We start from the raw sequence: 22513 nt of genomic DNA on the forward strand, positions 1-22513 counted from the left end.
GGAATGCCACCACTGCATTCCACAAATGGAGCTGCTGAAAGGCAGCAGAGTTGCCTCTGGCATGCCAGGCCAGTGCCAACTGACAGCTGCACTCCAAGGAACACCCAGGAACTACTGGCCCTTCAGGTTAGAATAATTATTTTTATTTTTAATAATAATTACTTTTTTAATCTTGTGTCAGAAGATTAATAAGTCACATTTTCAGGATTCCAAAAACAGTGGCAGACATACTGAAGCGTATGAATACATTTTTCTTAATACAATATTAATGTCTCCTTTTTAAACGCAAGTTGGAAACTAGTTAATCCTTTCCTTGCATCAGAACAAACATGGGGCTATATTTGTGTTCTTTCTGGGAGGCAGACCGTCTGTGAGAAACAGGAACAAAATGCCTGCTGAAAAAACCTGCTGTGTCACATTGATTTTGGTTGAAAAACGCTGTTAGGAGCTTTCGGTGTAAGGAACATCCTCAGAAGAAGATAAACAGTGCAGGAGTTGATGCAGAGTTCTAGACCATGAAATATCACACTGGTTTTCCATGACTAAACCACTTAGCCTTGACATTTCTAACACAAACAAAAAATATTTCAAGATACTAATACAAAAGAGCATTGCAGGAAAAGGTGATAAATAAGTTGCTGTATCAAATGTCACTGATTCCTGAAAAAGGCAATAATTAAAATGTTTATGGTTTCTTTTTAATTGGGCAGTTTCAGTGATGGTGGTAATGGAGGTTTTGCTTTTATTATGTCTAGGAGCCAACAGGATTTGGGCATTAGGTAGCATTCATTCCCTTAGGAAAAGCAGTATTGAGCAAGAACAAGTGATATGTTACTACTGTCTTTTCTGTAAAAATTTCAGCATTTCAACTACTGAAGAAAAGTACTTTAAATACCACAAAGTTTAAAAACAAAAGATGGAAATACATAAAGGTGACTGGTGGTTTCATATGCTTCTTCTGTATACATAAACACATAGTTAATTGAAACAGAATAAACATACAGATTAAGTCCCATTTCTAATTACTCATTAACTCTTAACTACACTTGGAAAAAAAGCACTTCTAAAATTCATCTTAGGCAGATACTACACATAGCAGAGTGAACCCCAATGTGTGTGCATGCAGGGCCAAATCTACCCTCCCTCCTTTTCCTGTTAGTCACAGATGTGGTGACATGAAAAAGGACAAACATCTTTTTCTTGCATGCTGCCCAGTGCCACTGCTTCTCTCCACTCCACCTCCCCATCCCTGCTACCTGCCAGAGGGAAGAGAAACTGGGAGTGTTCCTTGTGCAAACACTCCAGTAAAGACAGAAGGAGAACGGGTGTTAAATCTTCTCATGTCTGTTCAGTAAATCTGTGCCTCAGTGTGCAATAGCCTAGGTTCTGAGACTGGTTCCTTTTGGGTTTGTGTTGTTGTTTTTGTTTCATGGTGGCTGTTTCATTTGGTTTTAGGTTTATTTTTTAAAGGAGACAAAACAAGAATTTAATTTACAGTGCTCAAAAACCCCATGACTGGCTTAGAAGTGAGATAATATTTAAAACATTCAAAAATTTTACAGAATTAATCTGAAATTTTATAGGTGCTCCATTATTTTCATTTTTCCTTATGAATCTGAGGGTTAGAAATTTACCTAATCCTGTCCTTCCCTAAGAATGTAACATAATCTCTTTGGACTAGCAATTGAAGTTTTAAATGAAATTCTAAATAAGTTGAGACATAGCATAAAATACTTGAATATCGTTAGCACTGCTGTATTTCTGTTCTTGTTCTCTGGTTCAACTAATTGTCAACACACTCCTAGGCCAGGACACCAAACTTCACAAATTTAGTCTACAGGAAACAGAAGTACAAGAACAATATTAGTAGCTAAATTAAAATTATTCCAAAAGTATCAATTGCTAAGAATAATGTACTCTTCTTTGGTCTGAATTAATCTGTCTGTAGACATTGTAAAGTTACTTCCTTAGGCTTCGGGTGACTACAATCCTTGTTTGAGTACAGTCCTTCGATATTTTATGAGTATGGGAACCTATAACCTGCCTAGAGGAAAAAACCAAAACTGTGCCAGGCTGCACTTCATTGAAACCTGCAATGTACAAACTGAAAACAGAAATACAAACACAGCACATTGCAACAAAGCCTACAGGGTTAAAAAAAAAAAAAAAGAAAAGAAAGAAAGGGAAAAAAGAGCAATTCAGAAGCATGTGAAATACTCTAGCTCCTGAAATTATTCAAAACTTCTTCAACTATTTCATCATTAGTAAATATATCATTGTCTTGATATAAATTCAGTTTACCTGCACTTATACATACCACTGCATTTATAACACAAAAAGTAACAGAACTATTGAAAACCTTAATTTAACCCTCTCAGAAAAAAAAAAAAAATAAAAAAAATTAGCTCTTACTTGTATTTTCCAAAACAGTTGATCCTGTAAATATTTATAGAGCTTGCTATGACGAAGAACATTAGAATAGCAATTACATAATTTATACTTTTTCCTAAAAATTATAAATTTGGCTAAAAGCTCAAAAATGTGAAAACAGGAATCATTTAGCCACTAACAGTAATGTAAAACTGTACTTCCAAAATTTGTTGGTGAACCCTCTGTATCTTACAAGCCTCCCGCAACAATATTCACATACTCTGTTAAATATGGGAGGTCCAAAAAAAACCCCTAAACCAAACCAAAACCCCAAATTCAAACTGTAAACCAGCTACATATGATCCAAGTTAATTTATGTCAATTTCTAATTACTCTTAAAAAATTACAATTAGCGTGCAACTAAGACAGAATATGAAATTATGACATCCTTGTTGTTGGGTGCAGGAGGATTAACATCTCCTGGAGAACAGGCTCAGCTTTCCAGAGCCACAAACCTGTTCAGAGGCACCACTCATTTTACTTTTGCTAGACTCTTCATACACAGGTGTTTAATCTGGGTTTAGCAAGTGTACAGTTGGAAATAATAGCACTTGCAGATTCTGTTAGATATTCTATAATCATGATCAGGAAACCAGAAATCAAAGAACAAATATAATAACTAGAAACATCCAATCGAAATTTAACAGATAAGCACTTAATTAAATGGAGGATTAGCTGTGACTTTACTTGTTACAAAAAGATGAAGTATGAGTAAACAATGAAATCATGGTGCTGCAATTTGGATTTCATTTCAAGTTACTGTCCCAGCTTTCCTTCCCTGCTTACCAATGCCTATATTCTTAGTCATAATAAAAAAAAAACATAATTGTGATTTTTCACTTACTTATTGTTAAACAACAAAAAGTAAGTAATGAAAGAATATAAAGCTTTTAATTTGTAGATATCTGACCTCACTACCAGCTGGCTGCTGTTGCAAAAGCTTGTTTGCCCATATTGATCATTTGATAAAGATACCTTTTTTTTTTTTTTGTGAAAAAAAGACAGCTTAAGAAAAAAACACACTTCTCTACAATGAGAACTTGTGAATAATGACATTTTATAGTTAAACATCAATTTAAAAAAAATGCAAAGAGAGAACTCCTTACCGCCTGCAGTCTACCCAATAGTGTTTGGCTAAGAGGATTTCCTACTGGGCTGAAACACCCTGTGAAAAGAAAAGGCTGTGAATTTTCTGCTTGTTATCCTTTTCCATCGAATAAACCATTTAATTTTAAAATCATTATGTTAGCAGGACGTTTGACAAAATTCTAATGAAAAGCAGCAGCATCTTTCAGTCACAACTATGCATCCTTCAGTCAGGAACAGTTGGAGGGTTTATTTAACTAACAGACCTGACACAAGGTTAACTAATCCAATATTTCCATTCAAATGATTTGGAGAAATAACTCAAGCTATGTCCACATGCCACCTCGTGCTCAAAGCTGACACTATTATATAGGCTGTATTGGTTTTCTCTTCATTGAATATCTGAGTAACGCACACAAAAAGTTTTCCAACAGAAATGATCACAAAAACTCTCAAAGGAATTACTTCCTTATTTTATCTGAAAGAATAACTATGCTTATTCAGTAGTTGCCTTTGATCATCTGAGTTCCTATCACAACACATCTTGCTGTTTATTTTATTCAGTCTCTACATAGTTCATTTGAACAAGTACTTGTAAATTCTTTTCTTTTCAAACTATTATGTTAACTACTAAGCTCAGGAAAATCCTTTCATCATCTATGCATTTATCTTTTTGTTATTGGTCTCCTCAGCTGTATACTTAAGAAAACATCTTAAAAAGAAAAGATACGGAAATCTGAAAATTGTTGAACACAATAGTGAGAAATGTTACTGCTCCGTTAGAGAACTGCTTCTCCAGCATAGAGATGCAAGGCAACACAGAGTTAAGCTCACAGGATTTTCTCTGTGAGACACTAGATTTGAAAAAAAAAGTTTTGTTTTCAAAGAAGAATAAATTCTGAAAACTCTTTTTCATTTGTCACTCCAAAAGCCTGCTCTTGCCGAGTCCACGATCTGAATAAAGAGGACTTTCAAGATTCCCAAGCACTGCCACAGCTCCACAAGGAAGCCTGCACAACTCCACCTACAGTTTTCTTTCTAAAGTTTAGTGGTTTAGAGTTGTACAAGAAATTTATTAATAAATGTTTAATCAGTAGGATATTTAGATATTTCTAAATATAAGAAAAGCTGCAAGCTCAATCATAGTTAACCCTGATCCTGCAGATGTTCTGCATGTAAACTATTTTGTACTTGTGAGAAATCCTAAATAAGTGTAATAATTGATTTTTCAATTTTCTGTATGAATTAATTTTGTCACCTTAATCATATAAAAAAAACTTTTATAAATTCTGAAATACTTTATTTTGAAAGTCTTCCTTTGATTTTTTATTACTTTTTCTCCCATCTCTTCTCAGAAGAAGAAAGAGATGAGAATAGAAACTGTTTTCTGTACTTAACCCATACTCAAAAGAAGGTAGACCTGAATCTTATCTTTTTTTCAAAGAAGCTATTTGCTCAAACATTTGCTCAGCATTAACACCAAATCAGTGGGGATATTACTCTTACTAATATTGTTATCTACATACTCATACAGTCACAAAATGAGCTACTAAGATATGATACTACATGTGGATATATTACTGCATATATGTGTCATATCAACTCTTTGAATAAAAAAAATCACAACAAAACAGGTCAACAAACTCAAGAACACTAAAATCTCGTCATTATTAAAAAAAAAAAAAAGTGTTTAGATAGCCAAGTATTCTACCACAAGATTTTCAATTTCAGCATTGTGTGTTGGCCAGTTCATAAAAACCCATTCTAAGATAAAAACTGTATAAAATAGATGATGAAGACGACTGCTCACTTGAAAAAAATCTTCAAAATTAAATAAAAATACAATTGATCTGAAATTTTATTAGTAATTAACTTTGTTCTCCTAAGGAACAAACATATTACATCCAAGTACTTCTGGAATGCATGTTAAAGGATGTGGGTGCAGACTCTGTTTAGCTGCTTGTCAGGTGAAAACTTCATGGTTAAACTGATAACCCAATTAAGCCTGAATAAAGGGCAATGCAGACCTGTTCTGATGCAAGTACAGGAATGAGACAGATGTGTAACTCAGATCTATGCAGATATGCAGAGAGTGCTGCTTTGATTTCTAGCAGCTAGCACTGGCTTTTAACTTAGGATTTTCTGTGACTAGAGCCTTCTTCCAAAACAAGAAGGAAATTCTTACCAATTTGCTTTAGGTGGAAACACTAAAAAGATCACAGCACACTTGGGTCCAAATATTCTTCAATGCACCACAGAGCCAATGCTACTTGATCACATTGATCATGCCTACTGGTTACCCCAAAATAGTCTTTAGTGCTTTCCCTTAGTTGTTTTCAGCTACCAGGCGTTCCTTTAGCAGCTCCTACATTCTAAACAGTCATACTAAAAAAAACACAAACAAACCCCAAAACAAAAAATCTTCCTCATCCATAAAACAAGGTGCATTAAGCAAACAAGGGTATATTGTCTCATTCTTTCTCAAACAATGCAGCAGATTTTAAAAGCAATTTTACACAGCTATTGGCTCGACATGGTTCCGTGCTTGATGAAGCATGTAAATGACACTGAGCAGGTGTAAAGAATAGCCTCAGCAGTGCTTGGTTTGGTTATCTTTGATCCAAATTGCAAACTTTTCAACTACTACAAGGAGGTATTGAAATTGATGCCAGGATTTTAGAAGGAAATTTCCACTTCATCCAAAACTGAAGTCTACAGGACACTGTGACCTGTTGGGACTCTCACTTAGCCTGAGCTTATATAAAGGTCATTAAATTCCTTGTAAGGTCAAACCTGAAAAAGAACAACACTATGTTAATCTAAACTCTCTCATCTTAAGGATGATTCAGAATAAGTAATGGAAAAGCATTTTTATTGATTCAGGGGTTTTACTTGAACCTTCCAACCATCTCCTTTTTTTAACAGCATTTGCTGTCTTCACTTTCAAAGCCCTGTATGTCTTGAGCAGTCTTCTGCTGTCTGCAGGGTCTTCCCTATCAAAGTATCAACATTCGAACTACTGGCACTCTTCATTGGCTCTTTGGTGGTTGCCTTTACATGTAGTTTTACATGACAAGAACAAATTATTTCTAGAAGAACCTACTGCTAATGTCTAAAAGTGATGGTTGATGTCTCATAATGCTAGATACTATTGTTTTTTTTCTCAAATTATCGGAACTTTCACATTGACACATCTTAAACAGCAGGACAGCTCTTCTTTATGGTTAACATAATCCTCTCAGTCTGATTATTTTATGAGTCCAAGTAGATGCTGATTGAGATAAATGCCTATCAAGGAACCAGTATATTTTGCAACCAGTGTAGCTGTCTGCCTTGAGAGGGAATCTGAAACTGTGTTTGTTTCCTGGACAACTTGAACAGTCAAGGGAAAGACTGTCCTTAGTTCCCGAGTCACTTCTGGCAATATATTCCCTGCTGGTATAACTGCAACTAAAGAGAAAAGATGAAGACAGAAACAAAGTAGTTGTCCTCCTGTCCAAAACCCATGCCTGTACTACCAAGTTCCCACCTTTATTGCCTGCTCTCACTGAAAAACAACCTCTGCTCTAGAAAAGCACGTTAATGTGAGTTGACTGAATTGTAAATAGTTGAGCTGAAATACACAGGACATAGATGAGTTCACTTACAAGCAGATTAGACTTGGGCAGAAATTTATATAACATATATATAATGTGCCAAAATAGCACTTGCAATAATTAAGAATATTTCCTATTAAATTGCACCTTTAACTATTATATTTGTTTTAAACTGAGACAGAAGAAGGAAAGAAGTCCTTCTAGGGAGTCACATTATCCTACAAGAGTGCTTACAATCACCTAACATTAAATGTTTATGTGAATAATTAATCTTTTAATAGAGGCTGAAAGAATATTCATTACAGAATTTATGTTTTAATTAACTTTTTGAAAGAAGCATTTTTTTCCCTTTTGTGAAATGCTCTTGATGAATTAATTCTGTTGTGCATCATAAATCTCCAAGGATTCCAGTATTACAAAATCTACAGTTAAGGAAATGGCCCAAAACTTTATCCTGGAAAATCCTCAGAAAAATCACAGAACACCAATGAACAAATATGTAAGAAAATTGGAAAAAAGCGAATATTTAGATATTTCTGTGATGAGCCCCTCTAAATCATAGAGGAAAAAAATTACCTATACCAGTTCCATATTATTCTATTTTTCTGAGTTTTACTTTTAGTTTGTACTAATTATTAATGCCTAAAAAATCAACAAACAAATCCTGAAATACATGGAAACAAACTATGCCTCTAGGAAATGGTATTTCTTATTGCAGACATTGTTATAATTTATATTGTGGCCTTTTGCAACATGGTATATTTAAAATACACCCAAACAAACAACAATCATGATGAAGAAATGCCAACTCAGATATGAGATGAATACATGTTTAACAGCTCAGTCCTTCTCCTAATCATCTTCTGTGGCTTTACAACTGTTCCCAGTCAACAGAAGTATGTTTTCAGCACAGTCATCTATTCAAAACTATGACCTTTGTGACCAAAATATCTTTCAGTATGCAGAATAATCTACTTTAGGCATAAAAGAAAACTCTATTTAGAGTTTTTTTTTAATGAAAGAGCTGTCAAAACAGCATTACTCAGTTTTTTCTGTAATTCTGTTTTTCAAGCTAGGTATAAGAAAGAAGATAATTTTGTAATGATCTAAATATATATTAATCTTCCCTGAAAGGCTTTATTCTCACAACAATTACGCCTTAATAGATCAAACAGAATTAATTAAATAAAAAAATTGTTTTTATATTGGATAAGAACCTGTTTTTCTTTACTTAGACATGGGATCACAAATACTTTCAAAACCCACTGCAAACAATTTCAGATGCATTCACATAAAATTAAAGGAATGGATGCACCCACTTAACATACATACCTTTTTAGTTTCACCAGCAAAACAGATGTTTTACTAATATCCAAGTAGGTAAACACCAACTTCAAACTCTGCTCTACATTACTTAGTCTAGCACCTATGATTTTGAACATATTCCAAACCAAAAAGGAGAATGGACAGGACCAAAGTGTTTTGAAAACGGTTTCAATGAAGTTTAATCTGTATCACACTTTTAAAACTACTTTGGAACACATATGGGTGAAGCTGCAGAGCTAGAAAACTACATTCAGAAGTTCAAAGTGAGCCTGTTTTTTGCATTCTTTCTACAATAGTGTTCTCTTTCTAACTATTATAACAGCGAAGACAATGGTTAATTCTCAAGAGCCCATACCTTGCAAGCCATGTGCAATGTATATGCTCTAAGCAGATGGTTCTCACATGCTTTGTCCAAGTGTATATACAAAACTGCTGTGATGGCATCACTACTGAATACAAAGTACTTCTACAAACACCCATAAGATTCTCACAATGTATTCCGCACTCATCAAAGTTTACTCAATGTCAGGCAAGCCTGCGCTCTTACTAATCCTCTCCTTGTCTTTTCCTCACTTTTCTCCTCTGTCAGAGCATCTGAAAAAGACTTAACTATCTTCTTAATGTTGTTCCCATTTTCTAAATGGGGTTCTGATTTGTTAACCTAAATGTATTCAGTTTAAAACAAACAAAAAATCTAAATGACAAATAAAATCCCTCTCATTTCACTGTCTTGCTTTCTGTAAGTTACATAGAGAAACTTCCATTAATGTATTTTACCAGTCAGAGATGAGAGCTGTTTTCATGCTATATACCCTAACAACATGAGAGAAGCTTTAGCTTTACTGCTGCCAGATGTCACTCTGTCAGTTAGTCCAGAGATTAACAGAGATGACAATGACAAAAAAATCTGCAACGCACAGGACCAAAAAAACCCAACACTACAAAAATTAAGCCAAAACAAAGCTGCGCTGATAGGTGACAAAGCATAACTTACTTTCGTTTCCCTTCCCCATCCTCATTAAAGCCATGGGAATTTGTAAACAAACAAAAGAAAAGGAACTAGGGAACTTCAGTCAATAGATCAGGCTTTGGTTGCCATTGCAAATTCGCTATGGAAACATTTGCACAGAAATACAAGCTTCAATAAAAAAAGATTGTGTCTTTTTAATGAATTGTTTACTAATCACTGGTATTAAAACCAGTTATCCATAAAAGAAATTGGAGGGAGTTAAGTAATTCAGTACCATACAGCTGCACACATACTGCTGCAGCTTCCTTCATATCAGCATGCCATTTTCCAGTAGATGTTCCAGCTCCAGGTATTGGAGGAACTCTGGCTTCTCAAACCATGAGACAGTCATATTTTTCCTAACCTGAGGAGGACAACTGGTCTGGAGTGCTTAAACACAGTAACTTTCTTATCCAAGGACTGGTACAGTTATCTGTAGCTCTTGCATCTGGTTATCTCTGATTCCCCAGCCCAAAGAACCAAGTCTGTGCTTACAGAAGAGCTAAGTGAACACTGGAGCAGTCGGACAGAGCAAGGCTTGAATTCACACCTGTAGATCCACAGAGATACCTCCACTGTAACATCAACTCATTCCAAGCCTCATATAAAGACCTCAGAATCAGACAGTGCTAACACGAAAAAACACTATGCTTCTGGCAGTACCATATCCCACAACATAATTATATCTATCATCAGCCAAAAGAATGCATAGAGATATTAATTCAGGGTTAGCCATCATTTTCATTCCTGGATCAAGGTGTACAAGGGCACAAACATGTCTTTGCTCTGGATCTTAGAATAATTCTCCAGAAAGAACTATGGAGTAAGTCCGTCACAAGCTTTGAGGAGAACACTGTTTCATACCAATACACTTATCCTGAGCTAAAGGCACAATGAACAGGCAGAATTTGGCCCCTATTTATAAAAGGTATAATAAAGTAAAAACTATTGCATCACAAAAACAATTAAAAAATCCAACTTCTTAATTAGAGATTAAAATCAAATACATTTTGCAGCCTACACACCCACCTAATTATTTCTGAGTAATCTTATCAAATCATCATCATACATTTTTCTTGCAAATGTTAAGTTTCTACAGTACCATATATAAACAATACAAGTAGAAGCACGTGTCCCAAGCATTCTTTTGAAGTAAAGAACATTTACTGAATTCATGCTAATCAGGAACGTGCTAACTTATGACAATCCCTAATGTTACATCATAATGGCAGTAGATACAACTGAAAATAAGCAGGGGTTATAGTATCCAGCTGTTTCTTCCTACAATGTAAAGAACAGAAAGTCACTCTACAGCAAACATCAATAAGCCTGCAAAGATATCATCAGCATTCTGAAATCAGATTGGCAATATTATTTACAAGTTCTAGATAACAGATAAGAAAGATGTAAGGAAAATGCAGACTATGACGCGTACTTTGTATTAATAAGTTATTTTTCTTCTATTGCTGCAGACATCCTGAGAAAGTATCTATTAGTTTTGCTAAGCTCACCAGGACTATTTTAAAGCAAACAAGGTAAATTATATTTGAAAATAAACTTGTTTTGTATTATATTGAATAAAGCTTCCCATGTTATCCTATCAAAAATACTTATTGAAATATAGAAACTGCAGCTCCTTTAAAGCTGTGGATGCCCAACACTGAAACAGCAACCTCCACTTTTGGGTTTGGTAATACTTTTGCTTCTGCATTAACTTACCCTCACTGAATCAGAGGAAACTGAGCTCTTAAGCAGGATTTATGTTTATCTGTTCCCTAAAAATATGAAGCAAAGTTAAATTCTATTTAATAATACAGTTAATTTCTATGTAATACAGTTGAATAGAATTCAACTCTATCTGTAACTCCTGAAGCCAAGTATCTACTGACTAGTCTAGGAGGTCTAATAGTGTTTTTAAAAAACATACTTGACTAGGATAAAAGACAAAGAATTAAATGTATGCATGGAGGAAAAACAAACTTTGCATGGTTTGTCCACAACTGAAATTCAGTAATGGCTAGTCACCCATTGGTATGTAAAGCAAATTAGCCTATTGCTCTACAAATGGAAAGCTTTAAGTAAGAAAATATGCTCAGAATAGCACAAATACTTTTCAAAATAAGGCATTAACATTTTTGTAATGAAAAGTCCTCCCAGCTAAGAAAAAATAGCCACTTACTGGAAGAATTTTTGTTTCTTTATTACCCAGTAGCTTCATCATAAATTAAGTCTTGAAAAAAAAAAAAAAAAAAAAAAAAAAAGAAAATATATTGTAACTGCTTGCAGGACAAACGTAGCATTTTTCAAACATCTGCACTCAAGGAAAAATAGTATCAGCAACTTCATATGCAGTATGCTGGAAAAAATAATTTGGATTGGTATTTCAGGTTTTTATCAAGACTAGAATAGCCACTATTTCATACCTAACCTATTTTTTCTTTTTTTATTTTTTTTTTTAGAGGTGAATGCTGCTTAACTGTGGTTATCAAAAAATGAAGAGATGCAAGGAGTAGGAAAACAAAGCCTATTTATGATCTCCACCTGAAAAAAGCAGAAAATACAGCATCTTACAAAGTGAATCTTGCTAGTTACAGACCCTGCTAGAGAAAAAAAAAACACCACACCAAAACAACAACAACAAAAAAAACACACCCCAAAATAAAATAAACAAAACCATCAAAACCAAAGCAAGAGAAATTGCTTTTTATGCACTAGTGGTGGAGAGTGACAACCAGAAGTTCAGTGAAAGAATCCTCAAAAAGCTTTCTGCTACTAGGCAATTTATGCCACCAGAAGATGCTCAACATATATTAAACTCCAATTTTCTATATTTTATTTGCCATATTAATGGCAGCAGCCTGCTGCATTTGACCAGTCAGCCTCTGAATGGATTCCAGAAAGACCTATATCAACATATGTCACTATCACACCCTTCAGCTAATCCAGAAAAAAAACACACAACAAGGCATCATGAGCTACCACACACAGCTGAAGTAGAGACAGTGGCCCCCTACTGAAAACAGGAGATTTTGACAGGATAGAAGGGTATCCAGTAGCATATGAGGATGTGATATGGTGGAATCAATCTTCAGAGATGAACAGTTGCAATTACTCTGTTATACAATCTGAGTAAGTCTTCTGCAGAAGGAATGTCCAGCACACTGCAGTAAAGCCTGGGAGTTCTGTTCTCTTTTTTAATTTGCCTATGTGTCATTCAGATCTTTTTTCTCTGGACAAGGAAGTAAAAACTGAGGAGTCTGAGTCCCACTGGTGAGGGGAAAAGATGAGGAAGGAACCTGTGCAATCTGTTCCTTCAGTGGAGTGCGCCATAAGGTTACAGAAAAGACCTCAATAAAACTCTACTCCTGAAAACTGGTAAGGCAATTTTACCATTTCATTTGAAGCCAACAAGCAATGAGTCACTGCTCCTTACAACCTCCAGTGAGAATGACAGCAAGCTCACAGTGAGGGGGCAGGCTCCAGGGAAACTCTCATTTCATCTGAATCGAAGCAGCACGTTGAGGGCAGCTCTGTAAATAACACAGAGTCCCTAAGCTGTGTGACAATAGCAATGTGTAAGTTACACACCCTCAGAGGCCTTCACTCCCCTGCACATGCTTTCTGCTTTCTGGACATTTTCCCAAGGCACCATCCTCTATCATTAGTTTCTGTAGGACCAACATGACCTGTATCAAGCAACCTTGGTACAACAGTTTATTGCAGAGCATAGTATGTACCACAGATACCCAAAGTTAACTTTAAAAGGTGTTATATTAGTAAAATGAATGATGTGATGGAAGCTTCCTCTCACTGAATTTGGTGTGCCTTCACAATGAGCAAAACAGCATATGAATCCATGAAAGTGTAGTTATTTCACACATAAAAATGTATCCAGAAAAAATAGAAAAGGGTTTTTAAAATAGCTGAAAAAGTACATATACATTTCAAAAAAGGATGGAGAACGTCTCTTAAAAAAACATCAATATATACTTGGGTTTTGCTCACTTGTCAAAACCAGGTACGAAGTCAAAGGACCTAGGCTGCCTCTTGGGAGAGGCTTCCCTCCTGTGCATCATGGCTGCTACTCGGTCTTTTGCACAGTCCTCCCAGCTCCTCTGGAAATGACAAGAACAGCAGGATTGGCGCAATACAAGGAGGGATCAATTTTCTCAACCTATTCACTCACACTTCCTGCTGTACACATAGCATCCTTGCTGATCTGAACTTTCTGCTGGACAGAGAACTGATACTTTACTGCACATTCCTTGGGCAGAAGAACCGTTTCCAGCTGTGAAACCAGACAGAATTGCTGAATTTAAGTTAGAATTTCAGTATGCACATTGTCAACACTTGCTGTCTTGTGGCTCAAAAGCTCAAAGTTTACCAACAAGCTCTATCTGAAGACAAGCTCAGGCTGAAAACAGTTAACAGGACCTCTCTACTTAGGAATTAATTAGACTTGCTTGTTTTAGGATCCACATAATTGAGAAAGTAAGGGCACACTCAGGCCAAATCACTTTTGGCAGAGTCTTTCCACAGTACTACGTCACACCCTAGTTTTGCAATCTACATCCACTGCTGCCAAACAGAGAGTAATGCTTCATTTAATCCACACCCTTGTATAATTTGGCTGAGAGTACTTCCTTTACCCTGAAGGCACAGCAGTAATTACCCTAACATACACCAATTTCAAGTAAATATAAATGGTGTTCTTTTGATAAAGTTTTTGGAATCTTCAAAGATTGCTGTTATTGTGCTCTGTATTTAGTGTAATTTTTAGTGAAATATTTTAATTAACTTGCCTAGGAGAAACATGAAAAAGAACATATAATAAAGGAACATGTGTATCTTTGATCTCCATATAAACAACTCCAGCAAGTTTAACTAGAAAATACAAACTCTTCTGACATTTATAACATCTTATCAATCAGATAGAGGAAACTGGATAACCAACCTTTTAAAATAGAAGAGCTGGATTATCATTAATGTTAATTGTTTTGTCTCTATGTCTTTTACTATTCTGTTAGAAGATCTTTGTGGTTAGATGAATTTAGTTATACACCTTTTGTTTTTAAATTAAAAATTCATTTTTACTATAAATGTAAACACTCCTGCTTTAAAACAAGGTCATGTATTTGTGCCTTGAGCCAAAACTCTGACACTGGTAACTGCTGCTTGTGGCACAGTAGGGCCACAGAGCTCTGAGGAAGTTCTTTCCCCTGCAGAATCTCCTGAGCTGCCTGTAAGCCATGGTGAGGGCACTGCTGTGTCCTAGTACTCTTAATTTTTATTTACTGCCAAGGTCAGCTGCAAGGTGGAACCACCCAAAGATGGCTCTAGTGAGTGAGCAGAAGGAATAAGATCAGGAAAGTACATGGAAAGGCTGTCTGCGGGTGACAACTGAGCCTTTGTAATCTATTTGCACTGAAGACACTGAGTCATAATTTTCAAGTGCCTTGCCTTCAAAATGGAAGTGGTATAGCAAAATAGACTCCAAAGAACCAGAGAGGTATAAAACTCCCCAATAATCTTTGATGGATGTTTCTATTGTTTTTAAATAAAATTAACTTTGACAAAAATACTAAGTTTATTTTTTCTGTTCTTCTATTCTGCTACAAGCAAATAATAATAACACTTTTATTTTCTTCTCTATTCTCTATTATACTTTTCCCTTAAGTAAAAGTGAGAGATGAGAATATCTTAAAATTAATTATCATTTTCCCCAGGGGAGTTCCTATTCAAATTAACACACAGATATATAAAAAACACGTTAGACCTAATGTTCCTCTGTTTTTGGTAAAAATATTTGTACCTGACTTCTGTGTAGTTAAGTCATTTCACACTTGCTGAAGATCTGACCTGTGGTGTTCAGCTGGTGCTTTGCCTCTACTCAGTTCACTTACCCTCTTTTGAAAAATAAAGAGAAATTCTGGTAATTGGATATAAAACTTAGTCCATTACCATAATTTCTCTGTGGTTATGTAGTGCTTTATGGTTAAAATAAAGCCTTGTAATGAATGTAAAGGCAGGTTGTAGGTTAGTAAGAGAACATTACATAAAACCACAAACAAACAGAATAACATACTCAAAAAACTAGGGACTAAAATAACCCAAGTTTACACACTTAAAAAAGTGCTAGTTTTCTGCACTTTCTCACATCATTTCTCATGTTGTTATCCAATTTGGGGGGTGGGGGAGATATTTAAAGTAATTCAGTTTTCAAAAAGAAGGAAAACATGATCTTTAAGGTCCCTTCCAACCCAAACCATTCTATGGTTCTATGATACATACCTGATACAAGAAAAAAGTTAGAAGCAACTGAATTCTACTAATTACAGGAAAATGTGAGAAATTTCCAAAGTTGCAATTAGATACTTGTTACAGCAACAAAAAGGAATCCATATTTCCACGCTTAGGAAAGCAAAACAAAATTATAGGGAAAAAAAATACATTTTTTTAGAACCAGCATCCCATTAGAATAATTAAAGGCCACATTTCCAAAAAGGTCCATCCTCATAAAAACATGAGAAGAACTCTCTTGAAATGTTTTACAAAGTTTTATTTCTGAAAAATTTGTCAGGCAGGATCAGCTCTTCAAATACATGACAGACCAGGAAAACTGCAAATTGCATAAAAATATACAGGCATAACTGAGAAATGAGAGAAGTACTGGGCACATATTTCTTTCATTTTAATGCACAGTCTCCCTTTTCAAATACATGAGATAATCTACTATAAGCAGATTATAGCTGCCAGGAAGCTAACCATTCTGCAAACATTTTTTCTGATGTAGTCTTACTATTAGACCACTTTCTATTTTGGCAGCACCTCTGCAGGACAAACTAATGGTATTCTGCATTTCTACCCAGTTTAGAACCTAAAGTCAACTGGTAGTAGACTACTCATTAAAGCTATTTCCCCCACTGGATTGCCTGATCTCATGGAGGCCGTTACCACTATCCCATGGTAAACAGGAAACTTGCATTTCTCCTTCTGTGCTAGTAAGGATAAACATGAAAAATAAACAGATTCAGGCCACCAGAGAAGAAATTACTAAAACCCTTTTGTTCAGGCCTCATAATGTAACTTCATTATTTTCTTAATCAGTATCACAGGAAAAAAAAAACGCCCAGCAGAGTCACCTTGATACTAACGCATTTGAGTGATTTGGTGAGATTATTAAACATTACCTGCTTCCCTTTTGTAAGTATTCTTTTTATATAAAAACAATGAAAATTACTTCCCATCATCACCTCTTTCTCCTAGCACCTTGCATTACACTCAAACCACTTTCAACTCACAGTGTGGGCACTGAACCACTTTTAGGTACGTATCTGGTGCTCTTCACCACAGTATGCTCCTGCTCCAGTTTTAAGATGATGAGGGGCTAAAAAGAAATACCTCAAAGTGACTTAAGACATTCTGGCAAATTGCTACACCATTTCCATAGCTCTGATCTGTGCAGCCCTGCAGGCTTAATTGCTTTTCCCATCACAGCAATTTTAAATGAAGCTGTTGGGTGAGCTAATGAGGCAACACACATTACAGTTTAACAGGGAACAGACATACCCAGAATCTTTCAAGATAAAATTGGGAGTTATTTTCTCATCTTTATCTTCTCAACAAGAAATCATCTACACACACGCAAGCTATTTCTTTTAAAAGATGAATAGGAAGATATTTCACTCCTGTTTTTAAATCTTACCAAATACAGTGTTTAGAGTAATATAAAATGAGTCTTTTTTCCACTAACAGTTTCTTATTAAGAGACGAAAGCAGAAAGGCCATACTGAACTAGCTTTCTAGATGCATCCTTCCTTGAGTGGCACAAAATTATGTCAGAAGCAAGATAAATAACCCCAAAACAAACAAACAAAAATATTAAAGTCCTCCAGGACTTTGGTAATACTAAAGTTATTTATTATAGAATTGAAGAGAAAGTATGCAACATTTAAAAAGTACACCTTTTATATCTACGTACATACGAGGATATAACTTTTGACAGTGTTTCTGCAATACCTCTGCAAAAAAAGTGTATTTTTCTAATTAATGTATTCCTTTTTCTGCTTCTAAAAAACAAGAATCAAAACAGTAATTTAAAAGCATTTAGTTGATCCATAAATATTTTGATATCTTTGATGTAGAAACCTATTTTACTGTTTACTTGAGACTGAAAAAAAGTTTTCAATTGTCTATCAAATATAACAGAGAACTTGAATGCAAAGTCAGTTTTGTTAAGATCTTCAGAGAAAGAGAGAGAAAGAGTGCTTTGAAGCTTCCACTTTATATAAAGTGGAAAAAACCTTTGACTGTCAGTTGTGTTAATGCAGAGAAAATTTCTAATTGTTCTCAACCCTGCCAAAGTGTTGTGTTTTTTGTTTTTGACATTTTTAAAAGATACAAGAACCATCACGTTTCTAGCACATACGTAATGAATTTTCAAGAGCAAGTTTAATTAACTGGTTTTATTGAAGTAAAAATTTTAGTAAAAAGATCTGTGCAGTATTTATAGTTGAGCTTCAGTCTCCCACATAGTTAACCACTAGGGTCACTGCTAATTACAATTACTTGAAACCTAAAACTTATTTTAGAAAACATGCCCTCAACACAGTGGGAGTTGCTGAAGAATAACTGTTGAATATATCCTAAAAATGTGGGCCTTTCCTTTCATGGCATGCCACAGATCTGCAAAACAGTGTCTGAGAGGATAGAAAGGTGATTTCATTGTCCAAAGGTATTCCCAGTCTTGAGGAGGGAAGGCAAACAAAACCAGAGGGGATTTTAATGTTTCTCAGAGACTGGGTAATTGAAAACTGAAGCTTTTCCTACTTCCTTATTTGTTTAAAAAATAACAATAAAGAAATGGGTTATTGTGGAAGAAGTTATACAGATATGAACATGAGAAGGAAAAGACAGGAATGTCTCAAAGTCCTGGATAATGCTACACTGCAGTGGTGTAGAGCAACACCACAGGATGGCTATGATAAAATTAGCATTGAAGCATGAACATAAGCAGAGATATAAAGCACAACGAAGAAAAAACCTAAATTCTAACTATTAAACACAGGTCTTAGACAAATTTTCATACTAAAAAAAAAAAAAAAAGAAAGAAAAGGAAAGGAAAGAAGAGGAAAAGTACTTCACCAAGCTTAAATATTACATGTCTTCTAGGGGCAGATTCCCTAAAGTGTACTAAACAATTCTCAAGCAAGAATAAAGTAATCTGCTGTATATATAACATGTAGAAATTTAAGTAGAGTGAAAACCAGGACCAACGATAAGACTTCATTAATCCAAATTCTAAAGGTAAAACTCAAAGGGGATTACTTTCTCCAAGGACACACATCTAGCAAACTTTTCAAATGACTGGAACAGCTGTCAGCACCACTGCAGCTTTACTGAGGCAAACACAAAAAAAATCACCTGATCTGGCAAAACGAGCTGAACTCTCTATGAGAAACTCCAAGTGACAGGCTATCAGGGTGGGCAGTAAGAAAACCTAGCTTTTGTGCCTTTCTCTCAAATTTAACAGAATCTTTGTGAGAGGAAGGCACACAACACATTTAAATTAATTTTGTAACTTTTAAACAAATCTCTACTGAAGTGCTTTATACAGAATTCATAAGAACGCAGGTTCATCCCTGTCTTATATCTGCTTTGTGATACCTACTTCCTTAATTTGTCAAAATTCATTACTTTTTTGTTCTAGTAGTTCTAACCACACTCTTGACTAAACTTTAAATATTTCTCTTGCACCACACTCTGTAGCATTCATGGGAAAGCAGTATATACTGTCAGCTTCGAATTTAGCAAGACTTTCAACACTGTTTCCCATAGCATTTTTCTAGACAGACAGCAGAATGGACTGTGTAAAGCAGTGCAGCAGACTGAGCTACAGGGATCAGAGCTTTGTAACTGCATGCATGGTATTTAACGAGAGACCAGTCACTACTGGGGCACTGTTTTAACACCTCCAGTAATGGCCTGGATGATGGGATTGAGCACACACTCAGCAAGCCTGCAGGTGATAAAACCCAGGGAGGATATACACCAAAGACATGTGCTGCCATTCAGAGGGACCTTGACAGGCTGCAGAAATGGGCCAGCAAGAACCTCACAAAGTTACACTAATGGGAAATAAATGCCAAGTCATGAATTCTGGGATGAATAATCCCATCCACTGATGCCAACTGAAATACATGAAATATTATTTCAATGTAAGAAAAAAACCCTTTACTGTGAGAACAGTCAAACATCGTAATGGGCTGTTCAGTGATGTTGTGGAGTTTCCATTTTCAGAGATACTCAGAGCTTAACTGGACATGGTGCTGAGCACTTTGCTTTGAGCAGGAGGGCTGGGCTACATGGTCTCCCAAGGTGCCTTTCAACCTCGACGACACTATAATGTTATTTTTACTCATCTCACATAAAGAATATTCTGTGCTTGAGAGAGGTGCTGAAGCTCTCTATCTGATGATTAAACAACATATTATTTAAATTTACAACAAAGTAAGTTGGGTACCTAAGCATCACATAAAACTCAAGATCAGGGATAAAGAAACCATAACTGAGCAAACATTTTAAGGAGCCAAGGAAGGATCTGATACTGGTTTACAATTCCAAGTTACAGCAGCTAAGCATGCTGAAAACCAACCACTATCAAATTGTTTCACTGTATAAGAAGTCACTTCATAAAGAAAACAATTCACATTTAAAAACTTAATTAAATAATCAGAAAGGGTTGCTCAGTAAAGTCTCCAAAACGTAGAACAGAGGTATGACTGAAATAAGAGACATCTTTGCTATCACACTATGAAATATTCAAGGATGTGTGAACCCAAGTGGTTTCGAAGTAGCAAGTTTGTTTTCACAAAACAGAGTTGCTAAGGAAAGGGGTTATATTAGAATGGCCAATGGCATTAAACCATATTTTCAGTGTTTCATTAATTTTTCCTTCAAATAAAATACTGATATATTTATGTTTCTTACTGAGCATTATGAGACCCTGTGGATGCAGGCTCTTTAGGAAGGAGTAATAAAGACAAGAATGGAGAATGCTATAACAAAGGGAGGAGAGGCTCAAATGCGTAGAGCTGGAGAGCAGGTAACAGATTTGCCAAGAGCATTTGGGCCAGAATTGGAAAAAAAGCCAAAAATATGGACATTGTAGGGGCCACCTGCTCTACACTGTCTGATCAAGAAGAGGAAGTGGATAAAGCCTTCTTTAAACAGAACTCTCACAGTCAAAGGCCCAGAGTGTCATGGAGGTTTTTAACCATCCCGGTATCTGCTTGAGAGATAAAAACAGAGGTACAAGCAATTCAGACTTGTGGAATGCACTGGGGAGAACTTTTGATGTAGATGCTGGACAAGCTGACTAAGGGGGCTGCACCCCTGAGCATCCTAATAATGAATCAGATAGAATTGGTTGGGAGACAAAGACAATCCTGCCTCAGTGACCAGGAAATAACTGATCTTGAGGGAAGTGAGAAAGGTAAATAGCAGAACAAGGCCTGGGGGAGGTCATGAAAGCCTATACAGTTGTGAAAGCATGCACCTGAAGACAGGACAAAACATACTGTATGTTTGACATTATGTAGAACCCATCTGTTAAAATGAACATGCATGTTTAAAAGGTTTAGCAGTGAATATTACTTTTATTTGAAGTATTACTGAAGCACTTAAGGCTAGTTCTACAAATATATCTGGACACAAAAAGGTTTAAAAGTCCATAAAGATTTCCAGCATTACTGCTACTGCCAATAAATCACAAACATGGATAACCTGTTTTTCCACTGTTTTAACCTAATGCAAGACCTAGGTACTTGTCTTGTTACAAGAAGAAAGCGAAGCATATTTCCAGGCCCATATTACAGGACATCAGCTATAACTTAATCAAGTCCTTACAGCAGGTACATACACCAGTTACATAGTTTAAAAGACAGCTAACAGTTTTACACATGCTCCCTGTAGGGATTTCACTGTAATGAGAATTCTGCATTAAGAAGCATTAAATACACAGAAAAAGGTGACAGAAAAGCGTGAGAATGAGAAGACTGAATGACTACCAGCAGAACCTTCAGGAATACATAACCATCTGCTGAACAAAAATGAAGGAGTTCTGCGTTACAGATGCAAGTAATGATGCAATATCCCAATAACGTAAGTACAGAACGTAATATATATGTCTGAAACTAACACAGGACAAAACAGCTCTGTGCTTCCAGCAATCCATAAATGTAATTTTTAGATCTGCTTAAGTTGATTTTCTAATATTAAAAGGTAAAATTAAACTGGCAGTTAGGAGCGATGAACATGAGCAACAATCTTCACACTTTATAACCAGTGAGGAAAGATGAAATGCATGAGTAAATCTTATAAAAACAACCATTGTAAACAACTCTATCACAGCAGAACAACTTGGAGGCCACAGAAATGACAGATAAGTAATTAAGTATTTTAAACAGCTTTCTTGCCAGAAAATCTATTTCAGTTGTGGTCCACTAGCATTTTAATAGTGCTTTTTCCCCAAGAATCTTCATTTCCTCATTGATTTCATTGACTGTTAAAAGACCATTAAAAGGTACCTCTTTTTATTATACTTCCTTTGCATAAATAATACCTAGTACCTGTGGATTATTGTGAAGTATTAGTCAGTTTTAGAAACAACTACATAGGGAGTGCACATTAACAGCTACCACATTCATCTGTGCTTCTGTATAAAGTAAGATTCAATGTACTGATTTGAGCAATATCAGGAATAGCCATTTAAAGCAACTTAAGTATATGTTAATGTTCTTTAAAGGGTTAGTCCACTTATTTTCAATATTCACAGTATGCAAAAAAGCATATGTATTCTACTGTTTCTGTAGAATTTACACACTGGAAACAATAAGCATCTGTTGTGCAATAGATTAATACTATTACGACTTTAAACTTTTTTGTTAAGGGAGAAAATGGAAACACAGAAATTAATTGGTGTATGGCCATTTGAACTGAGTTAGTGCCTAAAAGCAATTCTGGCAATAATGGTCAATCTTTTAGTCCATGCTAAGATCTCTTTCCC

General features: G+C 35.5%; 1 protein-coding gene across 1 annotated transcript in view; it reads right to left on the bottom strand.

Moving 5' to 3' along the window:
- AHI1 (Abelson helper integration site 1) overlaps positions 1-22513 on the bottom strand; it is an 87137-nt gene that overhangs the window by 24007 nt on the left and 40617 nt on the right. Inside the window, exon 19 of the mRNA XM_009999144.1 lies at positions 3537-3595. Coding sequence (XP_009997446.1) covers positions 3537-3595 — 59 coding nt within the window. The remainder of the gene's footprint in view (positions 1-3536; positions 3596-22513) is intronic.

Source organism: Chaetura pelagica, unplaced genomic scaffold (assembly GCF_000747805.2).
Source record: "Chaetura pelagica isolate M959 unplaced genomic scaffold, ChaPel_1.0 scaffold90, whole genome shotgun sequence".
NCBI lineage: Eukaryota > Metazoa > Chordata > Aves > Apodiformes > Apodidae > Chaetura > Chaetura pelagica.